The sequence below is a fragment of the Pistacia vera genome, unplaced genomic scaffold (genome assembly GCF_008641045.1).
Source record: "Pistacia vera cultivar Batoury unplaced genomic scaffold, PisVer_v2 Contig179, whole genome shotgun sequence".
Lineage (NCBI taxonomy): Eukaryota > Viridiplantae > Streptophyta > Magnoliopsida > Sapindales > Anacardiaceae > Pistacia > Pistacia vera.
In genome coordinates, this window is record NW_022195887.1 from 313,338 (window position 1) to 332,764 (window position 19,427).

General features: G+C 35.7%; 1 protein-coding gene and 1 pseudogene across 1 annotated transcript; one reads left to right on the forward strand and one right to left on the reverse strand.

Annotated features, from left to right (window-relative positions):
* Positions 1–514: 514 nt before the first annotated feature.
* Positions 515–3,543, reverse strand: LOC116126397 (annotated as a pseudogene).
* Positions 3,544–11,322: 7,779 nt separating this feature from the next.
* Positions 11,323–18,764, forward strand: LOC116126283. The gene is made up of 6 exons (XM_031411976.1): positions 11,323–12,626; positions 13,846–14,276; positions 14,366–14,527; positions 16,010–16,082; positions 16,435–16,590; positions 18,340–18,764. Exons 1-6 carry the CDS (start codon positions 11,385–11,387, stop codon positions 18,445–18,447), a joined length of 2,172 nt encoding a protein of 723 aa, XP_031267836.1. The 5' UTR covers positions 11,323–11,384; the 3' UTR covers positions 18,448–18,764.
* Positions 18,765–19,427: the final 663 nt, after the last annotated feature.

A 19,427-nucleotide genomic window follows, 5' to 3' on the forward strand; every position in this document is an offset into this window, starting at 1 on the left:
ATTACGATGGATTTACTTCAGTTTATTAAAATGTTAGTCAAACAGGGATGATAGATAAAAGACTTCTTCCTATTATAAATAAAAGACTTCAATAATAATATATATGTTCCAAAGTAACCATTCTAGTTTGACTTAATTGTGTCTGTAGCATTTACTTAAATATTAGCCTGCAATTTAAATTTTGAAACATATTCAGTAGTATTAATATATCTAAGAACCAATTACAATTTGCAAGTACAAAACATACCCTTCAATAAAATTCAATAGAGATCTCTCTCATTCAGGCATGGATGTCTACATTTCATTTCACCTGTGTATTCCCTTGAAAATGATATATACCATTGGCTTTTCTTTTTTTCTTTTCCCAACTAATGTAAGTCGTTCATCTCTCCTGAAGCTGAATTTTGCCTCCTCCGAAGACAATTATACCTAAGCACTGCCACACTCACCTACCCATCTTTGCTCAACTTCAACTCAAAATATAATCATTTCCAAATTCCTTTCATTTACCACCTATCTATTTCATGTAGTTTCGCAAATACATCCCGGAAATGGATTCGCATAAAAACTCTCCTCCAGCTTCGGAAACTCTCCAGCCTCCCTAAGATATGGAGCTCCATCTCTGTCTTTGTGTAGCTTTTCACTTTCGAACTGAATTTCTTCCATGAAATTTTCCTTCATCATATCATCAACAAGTTGACAAAATTCATCCTGAAAGAGGTTTCAATGAAATTAATTCACAAGTTTAGGATGGAAATCGACAACATGAGCTAAGATAGGTCAGAATTTTACTGTCTGGATTGATGTAGTCTTGAAGTTCTCAAACCGCCTATGACCTTGAACTGCTTTGCCATATTTCCATCATAGGTATATAGAAATACATCACTCTGTAGCGCAACTACATAGTCTAAACCAGCCAACATGTTCTGGTGATTTTCAAAAGAATTCAATTCTTCTTCTGTACAGAGAGTGGATGAGAGTAATGTTAGGAAAGGCATCGTTAAATATTGCATGCTTCCTTCCCGTAAGCTTCACCAGCTACAAATAAATCCTGGTGCTGGCTGGGAAACCCAGCCCTCTGAGCAGAAGTGAAGTCTTCTAGGGGTCAATGGGCAGCCGCCAAGCAATCTTTTTCTGTTCCATTAATCTCCTTCTCCTTCCAATGGTAACTTCGTACGCATTACGAAGCTCATCATCTTCTTCCCTGTCAAATTATGACTGCACCCCGTAAATGCAAGCATATCCTTTTCGTACCTATAACAAAAAAAAGCAAGCATAACATCTACACACAGGTTGAGACAAAACTAATTTTTTCATTATATCTTTATGGGAATTTAACATTTAGGTTTCGATCAGAAATCAGTAGCTGAGTTTAGCATGAGTTCAGGTACACCGAGTAACAGTTCAGAGATACAACATATTATTAGAAAACCTAGAAGTCAAAAATAAGCTTCCCATTTGTTAGACCCCGGGGACAATCAGATCACATTCCCTAATGCCATAAGCTCTAAAATCCACAAACTAAAAGGTAGTCTGTCAAAATCATATTCAAATCTAAATCAATTTTGTCTAGATTGAAACAAAAGTGACTGAGCCTGCTTTGTCTCGGAATGATGCAATTGATTCCAAGAAATCAGAAAAGAGAAGTTAAAGTTTCTTTATTTGCGTCAGGACTCAGAACTGTAGATATATAGTGGGATTTAATTTCATGAACAAAAATATAAAAAGTTAGTTATTGATAGCCTTTAGAAAAACAAAATGGAACTCTGACTTCAAAAAAAGAGAGCAAATAATACACACATATATTTTTTTTAAAAGGTCAAGCCAGAAACACCCAGGAAAAAAGAAAAATTTCCACCTCACTCAGTCTTAGAAATAAAGTATCAGAACTGCCTCAAAAGAAGAGCAAGATTAGGGCCCCATTTTCTGCATTCTAGAAACCAAGGTATTTCCCAGTTGTTCTATGGGGGCTGAATACTTAATGCCCTATAATTTACACGGCACCTCAGCTTTTGTATGGATCTTGGGATTCCATTGTTGGCAATCCGAGAATCAGTATGGTATAATAGATTACTTTGTGCTGCTTAACAATGGGAGCACCTCTGTTTTGTATAACTAACTGAACAAAAGAATTCAAGTTAATAGATTATTACTCCATCTCAGAGAAGATTACAACAAATAGAGTTATATAGCAAAGAAACTTCAAACAATGGCAAATCATAATCACTTGTATGCTGGTGTGAATATCTTAATTATTTTAAGTGCATTGGCTGTTTTAATGACAGTGGCTTAGGGCTTACTCTATGTAAACATAAGCCACCATGCGATGGTGTTTTGCAGCAGATGCTGAGCAGCTAATATAGTAAAACAGTACTGACCTTAGACCAAGATATCGGTGTTTTTTGAAAGGCTCAATAGAAGCATAGGCAGGTGGTAATTTCTCAACTACCTGGATATCAGCCTCAAGTGTTTTGATGAAATGTTCCAATCAAACAGATCTTTGAAGCCACTGCAGTGTATAATGAGATGGATTAATTATGATAGTCATTACAGAAAACAAGAGATATTTAGTAGTATTTATAGTTATACTAGATGTCACACAGAAATAATTTTTGTTCAGAAAGAATGCATACAACTTCCAAAATGACAAATGTATGTGCCAAATGTTAAGGTAGCAAGAGAGTAAAAGAGAGGAGCAAAAGGTAAAATTTCTGGATTATGAATCCACTTTGCAACCAATTTAGCACAGGATGTTCAAAACTAACCACAATTTTCAGTGACAAGTATTCAAAATTCAAGAATCGATAAATGTCATTGGTTAATCAGCAATGCTAAAAGTTGAGTTTGATGTTTATACATGTTAAAAGAATAAAATGACAAACAACATTTCAGATATTTAATTGAAGAAGTGCATAGATGAATCAAACCTCTCATCAGCCAGTAAGAGGTATGATCAAGCATAGGAAGGACAAGCGTCGCTCATTATTAGCAACGGCAACCATATCACAAACTGCACTATAAAATTACGATACATCAGATAAGTGTACCACACAACATAAACCTATGAGAAATCATAAAACACACAACAGCCAGACCCAAATCTCATTGGTTCAAGCCGCCTAGCATTAATGAGAATGTAGCCATTTGTCTTTGCATCTAGCTCTGCCAAGAGAAAAAAGAATTAGGAACTAAGAGGATGCTAAAAACATAAGGAACACAAACACAAAGTACAAGTTTCATACTTTGTGATTTTTCGGATTGCCAATGCATGGGTGAAATTCTCGCTGTTAGGCTTGGACCAGATACCTGAATGCTGAACAAAGAAGTGAATTTCACAAATGAACCAGTAAATGAACCTATCAAGAAATGTCTCTTCATCCTCAGTAAAAACCTTTTTTTGGGCATTCCTTTTCCAAAATTATGACTGCCCATATTTCCAACAACAATAAAATTAGATGAATTCATAAGTTATGTTTGACACTTACTTCGGCTGCACCAGAGTTGCTACCAACAACACCAGATGCCACCATCTTCAGAGTCCGTTCAACAATCACTACCTACTTCCTCGATAGGTAATGTGAGAGCTTTGGGCCATTACATTTGAATGAATGATGGAAGAGTAAGGTAAGTCCTAGAAAATATAAGACTAGCTTGGTTAAAATACAGGTAGGTAAGCAAAAAGAATATGCAAGAGCCACAAATGCACAAACTAACTCATCGTGCAATGGAAATACTGAAATTCAAAAATAACAATAACAATATGCCCCATTGACTACCAGACATGGCGAAGTAAAACAATATCAACAAAAAGTTCCCATAAACATTTCTGATAACAAAACTGCATCATTCTATTCCAAGGAGCAAGGAACTAATCTATCATTAGAAAGAAAAGTAGATGCCTTCAATCAAAATTCAAACTTTATAGGAGAAACAACCTTCGATACTGCAACCCCTGACAATTTATATACATTACTACATATTCAAAGCATATAACACATCCAAATTGATATGCCAGCAGTCATTGATATATAAGTATGAACCCTATATATATATATATATATATAACAAACTAAAGAAGCTCTAAAAATCACATATAGCATTCAATGAAGAATTTTTTTGTTCCTGATTGAAATGAAACGTAAGAAGAAAAAACAGCCACACCAATACAAAAATAAACAAGGTTGTAAAGCAACCTGATCGAGGCGGCTCTTTCAATGGCAGATCCAAACCAGCCATTAACACAAATCTTGAAAACACCTAAAAACAAACAAACCCCCAAAAAAACAAGAACATCCAATGACCAAGCTTCTCTTTCTCTGAAACCAATTGTAAAACCACAGATCCCACGACCGGCCTCCAACAAACTCCTCAAATGAACTCTCTGGCTCACATGGTTCCCAACCTGCTGCTTAAACTCAGACGTATCACACGAAACCGAGCTGGTCCAATCTCAGATCTGGGTGAGTTCACTGGCACATCAATTTCATGATGGGTACTAAAACTAGAACCACTGGCGTAGTTATTATCTCGTTACAATTGTTAAAGTATTGTTAGTATTGCGCTTGAAAGAGTGAGCACGCCGAGCATTGAGCCGTGAATCGCGGGCTGTTGAAGCGCTGATGAGAAACTCCTCCACGGTGGTGTGTGATGGTGGATGGACCCATGATTGTGATGGGTTAGCACTATATATGGTGGTTACAACAGTAATTGGATTTTGCGGAGATTGCCATCAACAAAATCAACTCAACGGATAAGAAGATAGAGATTTTTGCTGATTGCACGCTCTTATAACTATCCCTCAAAACCCAAAAGTCTGAAAGCCGCGCTTCACGTTAGAAGAATATTTGAGATTTAGTTTACAGAATTACAGACAATGTTGAAGGTAAACCAACTGTACTTACTATTTCTGATTAAATGTCTTTGCATTACGGTGATATGAAACGTGTTTTTGGAAAGTGTTTTATAAAAACAGTTTTCATTTCTTATGAATAAGTATATAGGTTTTTTACAATATTTTTATAAATATCTTCTTTTAAAATATATATTTCTATCGAAAATGAGTACACAGTCATAATTATGAAAACGACGGTTCCCGTTAGTTATGAAAGTTAATTAAATAAGAAAGTAGGTGCTTGGACTTCTATCGCGAAAGTTAACCTGAATCAGAAACAAAATGCACGTAAGCATATTGTAACTTTTTTTACGTTTAGAGGCATTATTTCAACTAATCTTTAGATTTTAAAATGATAGCTGAATATAAAAAAAATAGTGATCACCTTTATCACTAATTAATGAAGGACCTTTAAATAATATATTTAAAAATTTTAATTAACCATTAAACCATTATATAATGGTTTATACTTTCTATGTTACCGTCTAGTTTATTCACAAAAAAAATAATATTCATACAGTTTTATTAGTAATATTATAGAAAATTTAATGAAACCGTGAAGAGCTGCCCAATGATCCCCCTTTGTTGACACAAATATTATAATAGAATAAGTAACAATTTGGACTAAATCTGCCAACCAAAATTGACTAACCAAACAAGTATCCAATAGCATTATAACTAATATTAAAATGAAAATTGGACATTATTTGGCGGAAACGGTGGCACATGTAACGATCCACTTGAGGTACATAGTTAAGATTTGATGAATGGCTGAACGTTATTGATTTATTCCTCAATTGGAGTTGTATGTTGTTAATATGGTTTGGTTGACCCTTGGTTGGAAAGGGTTGGTATTGGTTTGGTTGATGGTTGCCCTGAAAATTTGTAAGATTTGACAAATATCTTGATGTTCAGTCTTCATCGGGGCGAAGAAGAAGAAGCTTCGCTGCGGCGATTGAAGGGCTACATCCCCGTGTAGCTGCTGTGAGTTTCGGCCGGGGCGAAGAAAGAAATAGCTTCGCCGCGGCGAAGCTCGGCTGAAATTTTCCCTGAGCTTTAGAGAATTCTCCTTTGGGATGCAATGACCATTCTACCCTAATTAACAGAAAAATTGGAGAGTGAAATGCAAGGAAATGCATTGGAATGTTGAATAGGGATGTGTTTGCAAAGAATAAAGGTCATAGGTGGAATTTCAAAGAAGGGGCAAGGGTATATTAGGAAAGAGTGGAGAAAAATATCAGAATTAAGGGTTCAGCTTTAGAAACCCTTTCATTCATTTCTCCACCGCCTCTTTATCCTTCAATTCTCTTAACTTTCATTCAATTTTCCATGATCTTGAAGAGCTTTTGACTAGAAAGTGATGCAAGGTTGATCCTAAGCACTTAAAGATGAGAATCCTTACTCTAGATGTGAATTTTATTGTTGAAAGGTAGGACCTTATTGAGTTGTATGAAGGTTTAAGAGAAAGTATCAAGCCAATCAAGAGTGGAGAGCTAAGTGAATTCTACGTCAACTAAGGTAAGTAAATCCACCTAAGTTGTGATTTGCATGATTGAATGATGTGTAGAGATTTATATATGATTAATGCTTGAATTTTATGTTTGAAAATGAGTTGATGGGAATTCATGGAATGAGTCAATGTTGTTATGAAGGAATTTCCACCATGAGAAGGGTGATTGTGTTGATAAATTTTGTAGAAGTAGGGGATTAGAATGTAGAAGAATTTGAGAGGAATATTTGAAGTGGATTTCTTTGCAGGATGTGTGATGATTTTTTAAAGGAGTTGAACTTCCAATTTGGATGTTAAGAAAGAAAGTATAATTAAAGTTAAAATAGAGTTATAATATGCACACAATTTTTGATGAAATGCCTAAAAAAGCATGAGTAAAGAGTAGAGAACCTTCTTTATGCAAAATACTATTTGCATTCATGAATGCATATCAGAAGTTTTAGGGATGAGCCATCCATATGATATGTTTAATTGAGTAAATCACAACAGTGAGAAAAGAAATATGAGAAATGAGAAGAAAACTCTAAAAAATAGGATAAAGAAAAGAAAAATTCTCTTAGAATAAAGAAAAAGAAAGAATTGGCACTGGAGAATAAAATGAATATAAGTGTACAGAAAAAGAAAAGAAAATAGGGTTGTGCGATAGGAAACCCTGTGAGTGCTAAGAGTTCCCGCATGTAAAACTGCCATGAAAGGAGAGCGGTCTCCGCCATGAGAGAGCTGAATGAGAATGAGAAAAGAAATGTATAGCCGGGAGAATACATGTGGATGAGAGCTATCTACACGAAGAGAGTACACTCACATGGTCAAGGGTTCCGAATCATGCATTGACCAAGAACGGCAAAGAATAAGAAAAGAAAGAACTAAAAAGAAAAGAAAAAGAAAGAAAAATGTCATGTTATGCTTTAGTGTCTCATCCAGGAATGTTCTGATATTCTCCATGGGTGATGAGAATAGACAAAGAAGAAAAGAATAGTTAAGAACTAGAAGTAGAGAAAGAACACGAGAGATTGAATTAGAGAAGAACAAGAGATATGAATTAAAGAAAGGACAAGAGTACGAACGAATTGTTGAGTAATGCACGGGGATATAGAGTAGAAGATTTACTTACTGAACATCTTTGTGCTCACTGTTGTGTGTTTGTTTTACAGGACATAGGTGAGGACGTTTGGTTGGATGGAGTCAAGAAAGGGAGAGACTGACTACACTGTCTACTATTTTTTGAATCTTTTACACAAATGATGTTTGTACTATGTAAAGAATGTAGTTATTAAGTAAGGAAAATTTTGGACCTAATCTTTTTGATAAATATACTTATTTGTTTTAATATATTTTATGAATACGATAGTAGGAAAGAATTGTTTCACTACCATTTTCATGCTTAAATCCTAAATTGTAATTATTCTGGTGATCAACAATCATGATTAATCACAATGTAGCCTGCTACCAACAAACATAAATAAAACCAAAAGCTGCCACGTTGTTACTTGCTAGGCAGAGCACATGTAGTTAATAATTACGAGTGAGCGGAGCTGGAGGACAATTTCTGTACTGTACACTTCCAACTTTGGTCACTAAAAAATGTGACCCACTTTTTGATTTACAAAATAAGGCCGACGTCCTAATCCTCATAATATCGCCGTTAATCAAATGGTTCAAAATCTAATAACCTTCTAGAAAGTTTTTAGGCACCGACGGCGCCAAAATATTATAACGATTATATAAAATTTTGACTATTACCCGTACATCTTAATCATTAAAGTTCATCATATATTTTATACAGTAAATCATATAGTATAATAATATATGATATCGTGTTATTATACATGTATTGTTTTACTTAACAAGTCATCGTGCATGTTCCCATAAGTATTTTGAGCACTTTAACTTATGATTATGTATAGTACAAAGACTTTGTATCAGACAATAATTTTGATTTAATGTATTTATCCATCTTTGACCATTAGAATAAGGAACCCAAGGCCGATGATTAAGAGTAAGACCTTTCCAGTTTCCTTAACTTATATCCAGGAAGAATATTAGGCATTTTTTTTTTTTTAAAACCTATGCTTTTAATAAGTTTAAATTTAATTTAATTTAAAACTCAATGTATATATAAACTTAATATATGTTTTGCCATATCATTTATAAAATATAATTTTCAGAAAAAAATATGTCAAACGCCATTTTCATATTCACATTTTCAGACAAACATTCTGTTGATGCGTGATTTTTACACTAACGAACCGCACGTGTGAAATGTTGAGCAGGCTCAAAGGACACACGTGAATGTAAAAGAAAATGATGGTAAATGCAATGGGGACAGTTTTTAAAGTGGTTCGGATGCTAAGGTAGCAAGTCCTACGTCCACTGATATTTATATTGATGGTAATGGTCAGGTCGCTTTTAGTCGACTGACTTTACAATGATATTACAAGGTATTAAATGCTAAGAATTCTAGGGAGAGAGAGAGTAATTAATCAAGTGTAAAAATGTGCGAATCCCCTTTAATGAGAGAAGAGCTCCCAATTTATAGTGGGATGCATTGAGGCAATGATCACTAAATCTGTAAGTTGGTGAGATTATCTGTGCAAATCCTCCTTTATGTCACATTGCCCACCTTCTAGAGTGATTTGCGCGATTTAGAACAGGGATTGGACACGTGGGATCACCACAGCTTCTGGCTGGCCTGACGCACACCCACTATTCTGATGGAAGCAGGCTGTGGTTGTACCCATGATCTGACTCTTGTAGGCTGACTGGACCTGACGTCAGCTCTTATATTTTTTAGGCATAACACATTCTTTTTGTCTTATGTAAATCAATACTTTTAAATACTATTAATAGTTTCAAAAACACAAAATAAATTCATAAAAAAATAGAGTAATACTAAGTCTAGAACTCAATCTCACAACCTCCGATGTGACAGCTTACAATTAAATAGACGGGACCTAATTGTGAGCTAACCAATTGTGAACTGTCATATCGGAAGTTGTGAGAGAAGTTTGTGAGATTGGAATGTGAATTTAGCATTACTGTAAGAAAATAAAGTCTTAGTTTCTTAATACTCGTATAAATGCTAGTTCGATGTAGTTATAATCAAATTATTTTGGGTGTGTTTGTTTTATTATTTTGAATAGTATTTTTAAAATATTATTGTTAAGTTGAGTTGGGTTATTATTATGAGATAGAATTTGAAAATTAATCAAAAAAAACCTTAAGTTTGTTAATTTAGCTGAACACCCCTAATAATAAAAAGTTTATAAATTGACAAAAACATCCCCACTCACCCCAGTTGCTAGATTTCGGCCATCATCGTCAGAATCTAGCTAGAATCTTGTTTCATTGTGCACGACCGGCCAGAGTTGGCCAATCATGCGTCGCTATAGCCTTTTACGGCCAGATCCACCACGGATTTGGCCGAAAAAGGCCAGATCTATGGCCACATCTGGCCGTTAATGACAGACAAAGATACGGTCATCGTTGACGGTCAACAACAACCATATATTAGCAGTCATTGATGGTCAGATCTTTAGCTGTGGATCTGGTCTTTTCCGGTCAAATCCACTGTGGATCTGGCTAGAAAAAGCCAGATCCAATCTATAGTGCACCATTACGCCAGATTCCTGCCACCTTCCAGCGGTGGTTGCCGGAATCTGACAAGTGTGGGTGAGTGGGGGTGATTTTGTCAATTTATAAAAAAAAATTGTTGGGGGTGTTTAGTTAAATTAACAAACTTATAGGGGTTTAAATGGTTGAATATTATAGGATATGATTTTGAGAATAGAGAAACAAATATGCATTTTTTTAAAGATAAAAATATAGTATTTTGAAACAAACGCAATATTGAATATCAAGGGTCCGTTTGGTTCATTATTCTGATATTTTTTAGAATAATATTTTGAAAAAAGTTAAATTGGATGGGTATTAAGATGTATGATTTGAAAATTAACAAAAATACCCCATATGTTAGTTTATTTACTAAACACCCCTATAATAAAATATTAAAAGTTAACAAAAACACCTCCAACCCACCCATTAAATACGGACAGCCGATAGCCACTATCAGAGGGTGGCCGGAGTCACCGTATCGGTGCATGATCGGCTAGATCTTGCCGGTCGTGCATCGATATGGCTTTTTTCGGCCAGATCTACGGCTAGATCTGGCCATTGACAGTTAGATCTGACCGTATTTGGTCGTCAACGATCGCCGAAGATACGGCCGTTGTTAATGACTGTCTACTGCCAAAGATCTGACCGTTGACGGCCATATCTTTGGCCCCAAATCCACCGTGGATCTGGTCGAAAAAGGCTAGATTAGTGCACTACCAGTCAGATTAAGTCGGTAGTGTGCCATTACACCAGATTCTGATTAAGTCGGTAGTGTACCATTACACCAGATTCTAACCAGCTTCTGACAGTGGTGGCCGGAATCTAGTAAATATGGGTTGTTGGGGTGTTTTGCAATTTCTAAAAATTTTTTTAGGAGTGTTTAGTTAAATTAACAAATTTAGGGGGGTTTAAAAGAAATTAAATAATATAGAATAATATTTTGAGAATAAGCCAATTTTACTGTTTAACTTTATTAGAAAACCAATAATAACATTTGGAAGAGTGTATTAAACGGAGCCCTAAATAACGAGTCTTTTATGAAATGATTTATTGATTATTTCATCCGTAGCTACAAAACTTGCAGCGGAATCAGAACCTCTGTTCTTTCCCTCCCAAAAAAGTGTAGCCCACAAGCCCAATACAGGTGCCATATTTGGCGGGAAAATTAAGAACCCCAATGGGCGTACAAGAGAAGTTTCTCCTAAACCCTAAATCCCTTCAAAAAAAAAAAAAAAGAAAAAAGAAAAAAGAAAAAAAGAAACACTCTTGCACAAACCAATACGCCTGTTCATTTTCCCGAGTTCAACCTCAACCTCAACACCACCGTCTCTCTTCTTCAATCATAACTTTCTTTCTTTAGCTCCAATCAATATGACAGTACTTCGATCCCGCGAAATACTTCCAACTAAACCCAAAACCGAACCGGTAAAAAATGGAGTCAACATAGAGCCCGCTACTCCCTCCCAGACCCGCGAGGCGGCAGCTGCTCATGGGCCGGATTCTGGTTCCATTTGCAGACGTAGTGCTCGGCTCACTTCAAAATCATCAGTCTCTTGTTGCGCTGATCAGATTTCGGAGCAATGTTCGGTGAAAAGGAAGAGAAAATTGGGTGTGAATGAGGGTTTATTGAGTTCGGAGAGTGGGCAAAGTGGCGGGTGTTTGAATTTACGGTCAGGGAAGAAAGTTGTGAAGAGGAAAGGGGAAGAAAATGTGAGTGATGAGCGGGTTAATGCAAGGGAAATGAAAGGGAAAAGTAGGGGGAAATTAGACTTTGAAGTTGAGGATGAAAAGAAGGGAAAGATAATAGAAAATGAAGAGGGTGTTGATATGGAGAACTTCAAGACTGAGAGGATCCAAAGCCGTAGTGCAAATTGTACGAGGAGGTTTAGTAGAGAAGAGAAAGGGAAGGCGAAACTGGTTGTTGAAGACTCTGTATTGAAAGGAAGTGACGATGTTGAAGTGGATTTGGAAGATGAAGTTAAGAGCTCAGCTGATATTTCGGGAGAGAATGTAGTTGGAAAGAGTAGTGTGAGGGTGAGTGAATCAAGTATGGAACAAAAGAGAGGTGTGAGGGTGAGCGAATCAAGAATGGAACAATTTCGAGACATAGCAAGGCAGAATGCGTCTAGATTTGCATTTTTCTCTTCGGAAGAGCAAGAGCAGGAGCAGGAACAAGTGTCTCTTGAGAATGAAAGGGAGATTGAAGATTGGCCCGGTCCCTTCTCTACTGCTATGAAGATTATTAGGGACCGAGATGATAAGTTGAAAAGGAAACATGGGACCAGCTCTTTAGAGAATAAAAAACCTACAGCAATAACGTGGATTCCCAAGACTGGTCAGGGTCGTTCAAAATTGAGGATTCCATCATTGAAAGAATTATGTTTGAAAATTCTTGTACAGAATGCTGATGCAATGACTTCACTTGAAAATGTCCCGGATGCACTGAGGCACAAGCTTACTGTGATGCTTTGCAATTCTCGGAGGATGAATAGTCATTTTCTTGACCTCCTTGTCACTGGATCCCCTACAGAGATACTTCTGTGTGAATGTTCGTGGCTAACAGAGGAACAGTTCGCCGAATCTTTTCAGGATTGTGACACCAGCAACTTGACGGTATGATATTTTTTTTTGTGAATGTAGCTTTAATTTCATGTTTCATGTTCTTGCTTTCACTTTGAATTTAGTACACAGCTTCTTTCTGATGACTATTTGCAACAAGTCGGGGTGTGGGAGATTCCCTTTAATTTATGAGTATTTGTTCCACGTTAAATGTTTTATTTTAATGTTTGATATGTAGATGGTTTCGTAGTATGTTTTCACGAAGGATTTCTTGTTCAAAACTAGGGCTAGTAATTGTGAAAAAAAATAANCAAGTGTCTCTTGAGAATGAAAGGGAGATTGAAGATTGGCCCGGTCCCTTCTCTACTGCTATGAAGATTATTAGGGACCGAGATGATAAGTTGAAAAGGAAACATGGGACCAGCTCTTTAGAGAATAAAAAACCTACAGCAATAACGTGGATTCCCAAGACTGGTCAGGGTCGTTCAAAATTGAGGATTCCATCATTGAAAGAATTATGTTTGAAAATTCTTGTACAGAATGCTGATGCAATGACTTCACTTGAAAATGTCCCGGATGCACTGAGGCACAAGCTTACTGTGATGCTTTGCAATTCTCGGAGGATGAATAGTCATTTTCTTGACCTCCTTGTCACTGGATCCCCTACAGAGATACTTCTGTGCGAATGTTCGTGGCTAACAGAGGAACAGTTCACCGAATCTTTTCAGGATTGTGACACCAGCAACTTGACGGTATGATATTTTTTTGTGAATGTAGCTTTAATTTCATGTTTCATGTTCTTGCTGTCACTTTGAATTTAGTACACAGCTTCTTTCTGATGACTATTTGCAATAAGTCGGGGTGTGGGAGATTCCCTTTAATTTATGAGTATTTGTTCCACGTTAAATGTTTTATTTTAATGTTTGATATGTAGATGGTTTCGTAGTATGTTTTCACGAAGGATTTCTTGTTCAAAACTAGGGCTAGTAATTGTGAAAAAAAAAAAATGAATTAGATATGAGCTTATTTGTGGCTTCTATTTCCAAGTTGCAAGTGGAACATAGTTTTGTGACCTGTTTTTCTTTTCGAGACGGGATATTATCTTTTGAAATTCTTTTGCTTTTGTTTATGGATGCTGTGAAGGATCATCTTCTTGAATTTTGAATGTGGAATTTAGTCTTTTGTCTTCTATTCAGAAGAATTTTGTGGAGAATTATCTTCTATTGTGAAGAACTTTGCAGAGAACCTGAAACATTTTGCTTTTTGAAATTAGGTTTTACAACTTGACTACTGTGGACGCCTGCCAGATCACATTGTACTTTCTACCTTAGTCAGGTCATCAAAGAGCTTGTCCTCCCTAACTACTTTATCCCTCTGTGGAGCATCCCGGCTATCAGATGTTGGGCTTCAGGGTATTGTGTCTTCTGCTTCAGCACTAAGATGTATAAATCTCAGCCAGTGCTGCTTTGTTACCGCCACAAGTATCAACATCCTCGCAAATTCACTGGGATCAGTTATGCAGGAACTGTACATTAATGATTGCCAAAACATTGATGCTATGCTTATTCTGCCGGCACTGAAAAAGCTAAAACATTTAGAAGTTTTATCGGTAGCACGCATTGAAACTGTTAGTGATGATTTTATCAGAGAATTTCTTAGTGATCATGGTCATAATATGAAGGAGCTTGTTTTGACTGAATGTGTGTAAGTTTCTTAAACTTTTGTTGTAAAATTACTTGGCTTCTGTGCAATTTGGCCTCCTTTAGTCATGCTGGCTTCCTATTTGGATGCAGAAAACTGACTGATATTTCCTTGAAAGCCATTGCTGAAACCTGTACTGGCCTACGTGCACTTGATATTTTTAACTTGCGTCGCTTGACGGATTTCTCTATTGGCTATCTTGCGAATGGCAGTCCAGCAATTCAAAAATTAAATGTTGGCTACAATGCGTTCAGGTTTTTACTCTAATGTTGGGATTTTGTATGTTTTCCTTACTACATAATAAACTTTATTGTTGCATCACAATGTACTTTATTTTGTGCTCGTTGAGATCTTGAGGTATTAGCTGTTCAGTATTTATTTATAATCTTCTGTTACAGATTTGCTGCTTTAACCTGTGTCAATGCATATATTTGAGTGTGAACTTAGATATGGAATTCCTTTCTAATAGTTGATTCTTTTATTTGGTTACCTAATACAAAATATGTTGTTTATGAGTTAATAGACTAGTTTTCATGACGGTAGATTGTGACTTTATTCCCCTAATCCTTGTGGGCGGAACTGCATTTCCTTAGACTGCTGTCTTATGTTTGGACTTTTTAAATTAAGTTGAGTTGACTGGCCCCTAAGAACATTTGTGCCTCAAACTTATGCAATTATGAACAGTGATTTGGCTGAAATTTGATGCTTTAATATTTTCTTTTCGGACTTGATGGAGGAGGGAAATGATAGATAATGAAATATAACCAAAGATTGTGATATTCACTTTTGGGATTTGGATCTGAAATAGAATTAATTAAGATGGAGAAAGAGGAAGTGGACATAAGAAATATTAGACACAGCCGATGGATGATAATGGTCTAGTAAATGGATGATAATGGTCTAGTAAATGGATGATGAAGGTTGTATAATTTTTCGGTGGACTTATGAATCTATGATGATGATGGTGAGCAGTGCATAATTGAATCCTATACATTGAAGACAATTGAGGGATGGGGTTTGCTGAACATTGTATAATTCTGTATCAAGGTTTGATATGTATTTGATAATCCAGAGTCATTAACTTCTTTCCTGATGCAAAACTGAGGTGGGTTGAAGTTTCTTTTCCCCTGATTCAATGTATTAGTCTTTGCTTGGGCTGGGAAACCTGGATTTACAGGGTTTTTGCAATCCCTTAAAGGAGTACAATTAAATCTAATTTTTTGTAGAGCCATGAGTATGCTAGAGTTGTTTCCTTCAGGTGAACTCTTGACCCCATGTCATTTGTCCTTTTTGCTACATTGATGTGAGCAATGGGTGATTTAGGAATTGGCATATTACACTGGAAAATATAGCATTTTATGGATTATCAATACTGGCTTCTTGTAAACTATTGTTGCAGTAGTTGATAGATTGCAAACATCGTGAAATATACTCTACTGAGCTGAACAGAATTTCTCAAAGATTTATCTTTGCCAATCTTCACCAAATTATAGTATTGAGTTTTTTTCTCTTTCATAAATGTGTAACTAGGATTTGGTTTTAAATCTATCTGTTTATATTGCTTCGAAAAAAATGCAAGCTCTAGAGGAAAAGGTTATTTTTTGAAAATACATACTATTTGCTGTGTTCTTATTCTCATTTTCCCATGTAATACAAGTTATGTTGAATGCTCACAGCACATGCAATCCTGACATAAGTAAACCGCAAACTTTTTGTCATGTTATTCTGTGTTACAGTGATGAAGCTATTGCTGCATTCTTGGAAACGTCTGGGGAGTCTATGAAAGAACTTTCTCTAAACAGTGTCAAGGTAACCACATTAACCTCTCTGAGTAATGGTCTGTGCATATTGTAGAAGTTAGATTGGTTTAAAATTGGTTCTACTTAAAATTGCATTTTTTTCCCTCTCTGGATGCTCAATGTGTATTTTGGATTGATTAATATTAAGGCTTCCTTGGCATGTTTTTTAAGTGAACTTTCTTTGAAATAATTCTAGATTGGCTGCTCATGGCAAGGTACGCAATGAGTATGATGCATGTTTGGTTATTTGTTTAAGATGCTAATCTTTGACGTTAAAGGTTAGTTGGGCCAAAGGGGTTTATTGGTTGGAGTTAAAAATTATTTTTCTCTAATTTTGTATGGCGAACTGTGACTTTTTATAGGTTGCCCACAACACTGCAGTATCGCTTGCTAAGCGTTCGAGAAACTTATTGAGTTTAGATATATCATTTTGCCGTAATTTGACAAATGAGGCTGTGGGTCTGATTGTTGATAGCTGTTTGTCGCTGAAGATCCTTAAAATTTTTGGATGCACCCAGGTATACATATGTTGTGAGTTTGATTTAATCAACTTTTTGCAACATTGTTCTTTGACTGATACTGAATACAAAACTTTCTTTCACATGGAAATGAAACTATGTCTAGAAAACCTTCTTTCACATGGAAATGAAACNATGGATGATAATGGTCTAGTAAATGGATGATGAAGGTTGTATAATTTTTCGGTGGACTTATGAATCTATGATGATGATGGTGAGCAGTGCATAATTGAATCCTATACATTGAAGACAATTGAGGGATGGGGTTTGCTGAACATTGTATAATTCTGTATCAAGGTTTGATATGTATTTGATAATCCAGAGTCATTAACTTCTTTCCTGATGCAAAACTGAGGTGGGTTGAAGTTTCTTTTCCCCTGATTCAATGTATTAGTCTTTGCTTGGGCTGGGAAACCTGGATTTACAGGGTTTTTGCAATCCCTTAAAGGAGTACAATTAAATCTAATTTTTTGTAGAGCCATGAGTATGCTAGAGTTGTTTCCTTCAGGTGAACTCTTGACCCCATGTCATTTGTCCTTTTTGCTACATTGATGTGAGCAATGGGTGATTTAGGAATTGGCATATTACACTGGAAAATATAGCATTTTATGGATTATCAATACTGGCTTCTTGTAAACTATTGTTGCAGTAGTTGATAGATTGCAAACATCGTGAAATATACTCTACTGAGCTGAACAGAATTTCTCAAAGATTTATCTTTGCCAATCTTCACCAAATTATAGTATTGAGTTTTTTTCTCTTTCATAAATGTGTAACTAGGATTTGGTTTTAAATCTATCTGTTTATATTGCTTCGAAAAAAATGCAAGCTCTAGAGGAAAAGGTTATTTTTTGAAAATACATACTATTTGCTGTGTTCTTATTCTCATTTTCCCATGTAATACAAGTTATGTTGAATGCTCACAGCACATGCAATCCTGACATAAGTAAACCGCAAACTTTTTGTCATGTTATTCTGTGTTACAGTGATGAAGCTATTGCTGCATTCTTGGAAACGTCTGGGGAGTCTATGAAAGAACTTTCTCTAAACAGTGTCAAGGTAACCACATTAACCTCTCTGAGTAATGGTCTGTGCATATTGTAGAAGTTAGATTGGTTTAAAATTGGTTCTACTTAAAATTGCATTTTTTTCCCTCTCTGGATGCTCAATGTGTATTTTGGATTGATTAATATTAAGGCTTCCTTGGCATGTTTTTTAAGTGAACTTTCTTTGAAATAATTCTAGATTGGCTGCTCATGGCAAGGTACGCAATGAGTGTGATGCATGTTTGGTTATTTGTTTAAGATGCTAATCTTTGACGTTAAAGGTTAGTTGGGCCAAAGGGGTTTATTGGTTGGAGTTAAAAATTATTTTTCTCTAATTTTGTATGGCGAACTGTGACTTTTTATAGGTTGCCCACAACACTGCAGTATCGCTTGCTAAGCGTTCGAGAAACTTATTGAGTCTAGATATATCATTTTGCCGTAATTTGACAAATGAGGCTGTGGGTCTGATTGTTGATAGCTGTTTGTCGCTGAAGATCCTTAAAATTTTTGGATGCACCCAGGTATACATATGTTGTGAGTTTGATTTAATCAACTTTTTGCAACATTGTTCTTTGACTGATACTGAATACAAAACTTTCTTTCACATGGAAATGAAACTATGTCTAGAAAACCTTCTTTCACATGGAAATGAAACAATGTCTTCGACATTTGAGACTAATTTTTCAGTTTTGCTGTCTTGTAGATTACAAATGTGTTTCTGGAAGGTCACTCAAATCCAGAGGTACAAATCATTGGTATGAAGATGTCTCCAGTATTGAAATTTGAAACATCCGAAGATGCCAGATTATGAAGAAGTTCCATTGCATTACTCGTTCGGTGTTATCTTCAGTGTTGATATGAATTCAGGTCCATAGTTGTGTTTTGCTGGCATTTTGTTGCAACCTGGAAACTTGAAATTTACATGTAGTCAGTTACATCCAACGTTTTTCATGTGAAAGAAAAAGTTGGGTGCCTGACATAGATTTCGGGAAAGGTATGCATTTTGCTTTGTACAACTTGCAGTAAAAGGTACATTCATTTTTGTTTTAGTAGATGATTTTGTAAATTTTAAAATTTAGGGTGAGAAAAAAGTGTTAGAGGTGACACTGGTTTAGAAAAAAAAATTTATCTTCTGATCCAGGAGGCAGGAGCCAACATGGCAATGTCTGATCGTTAACTATAGCAGGCCTCAAATTTATTTACTTGTTACAGCTCTCGACTCTGCACTGCAAATCCCCAAATCACCTACGCTTCTCCTCACCAATCTCCAACCGCCCTTACTAGCATCAGCACACCCACACCCACACCCACACCCACTCATGACAACCAATCACTGCCCAATCCATTCATAAATGCGCTTTTATCATTTCTTTCCATATTTATATTCTAAACGATGCATGTTTGACAGTTTTATCTATTTTTAAAAATAGATGTTTTTCTATAATTGGATTCAAAAATAAAATAAACTTTTTGTAATAAAGGAGATGTTTGATTCATAATTTGAGGTATTATCAGGGGTCCTTTATTCCAAAAACCAATATAAGAAAGGGCAAGACTACACTTACTGAGAGGAAATTTAAGGTTCTGTTTGGTTTATTTTTTGAACACTTTTTAGAAAAGTTTTGGGAAAAAAGTTAAAAAGAGTTGAATTGGATGGGTATTATGAGGTAGAATTTGAAAATAAATAAAAATACCCTCTATATTTGTTTATTTACTAAACACCCTTTCTATGTTTGTTTATTTACTAAAAACCCTTAAAATAAAACATTAAAAGTTAACAAAAACACCTCC

What these genes read in the sequence shown, in the direction of transcription:
- LOC116126283 (XM_031411976.1), top strand. Translation starts at nt 11,385, where the DNA reads ATGACAGTACTTCGATCCCGCGAAATACTTCCAACTAAACCCAAAACC. An exon ending in CTTGTTTTGACTGAATGTGT is followed by an intron (nt 14,277 to 14,365) that starts GTAAGTTTCTTA and finishes ATTTGGATGCAG; the next exon opens with AAAACTGACTGATATTTCCT. An exon ending in TTTCTCTAAACAGTGTCAAG is followed by an intron (nt 16,083 to 16,434) that starts GTAACCACATTA and finishes GACTTTTTATAG; the next exon opens with GTTGCCCACAACACTGCAGT.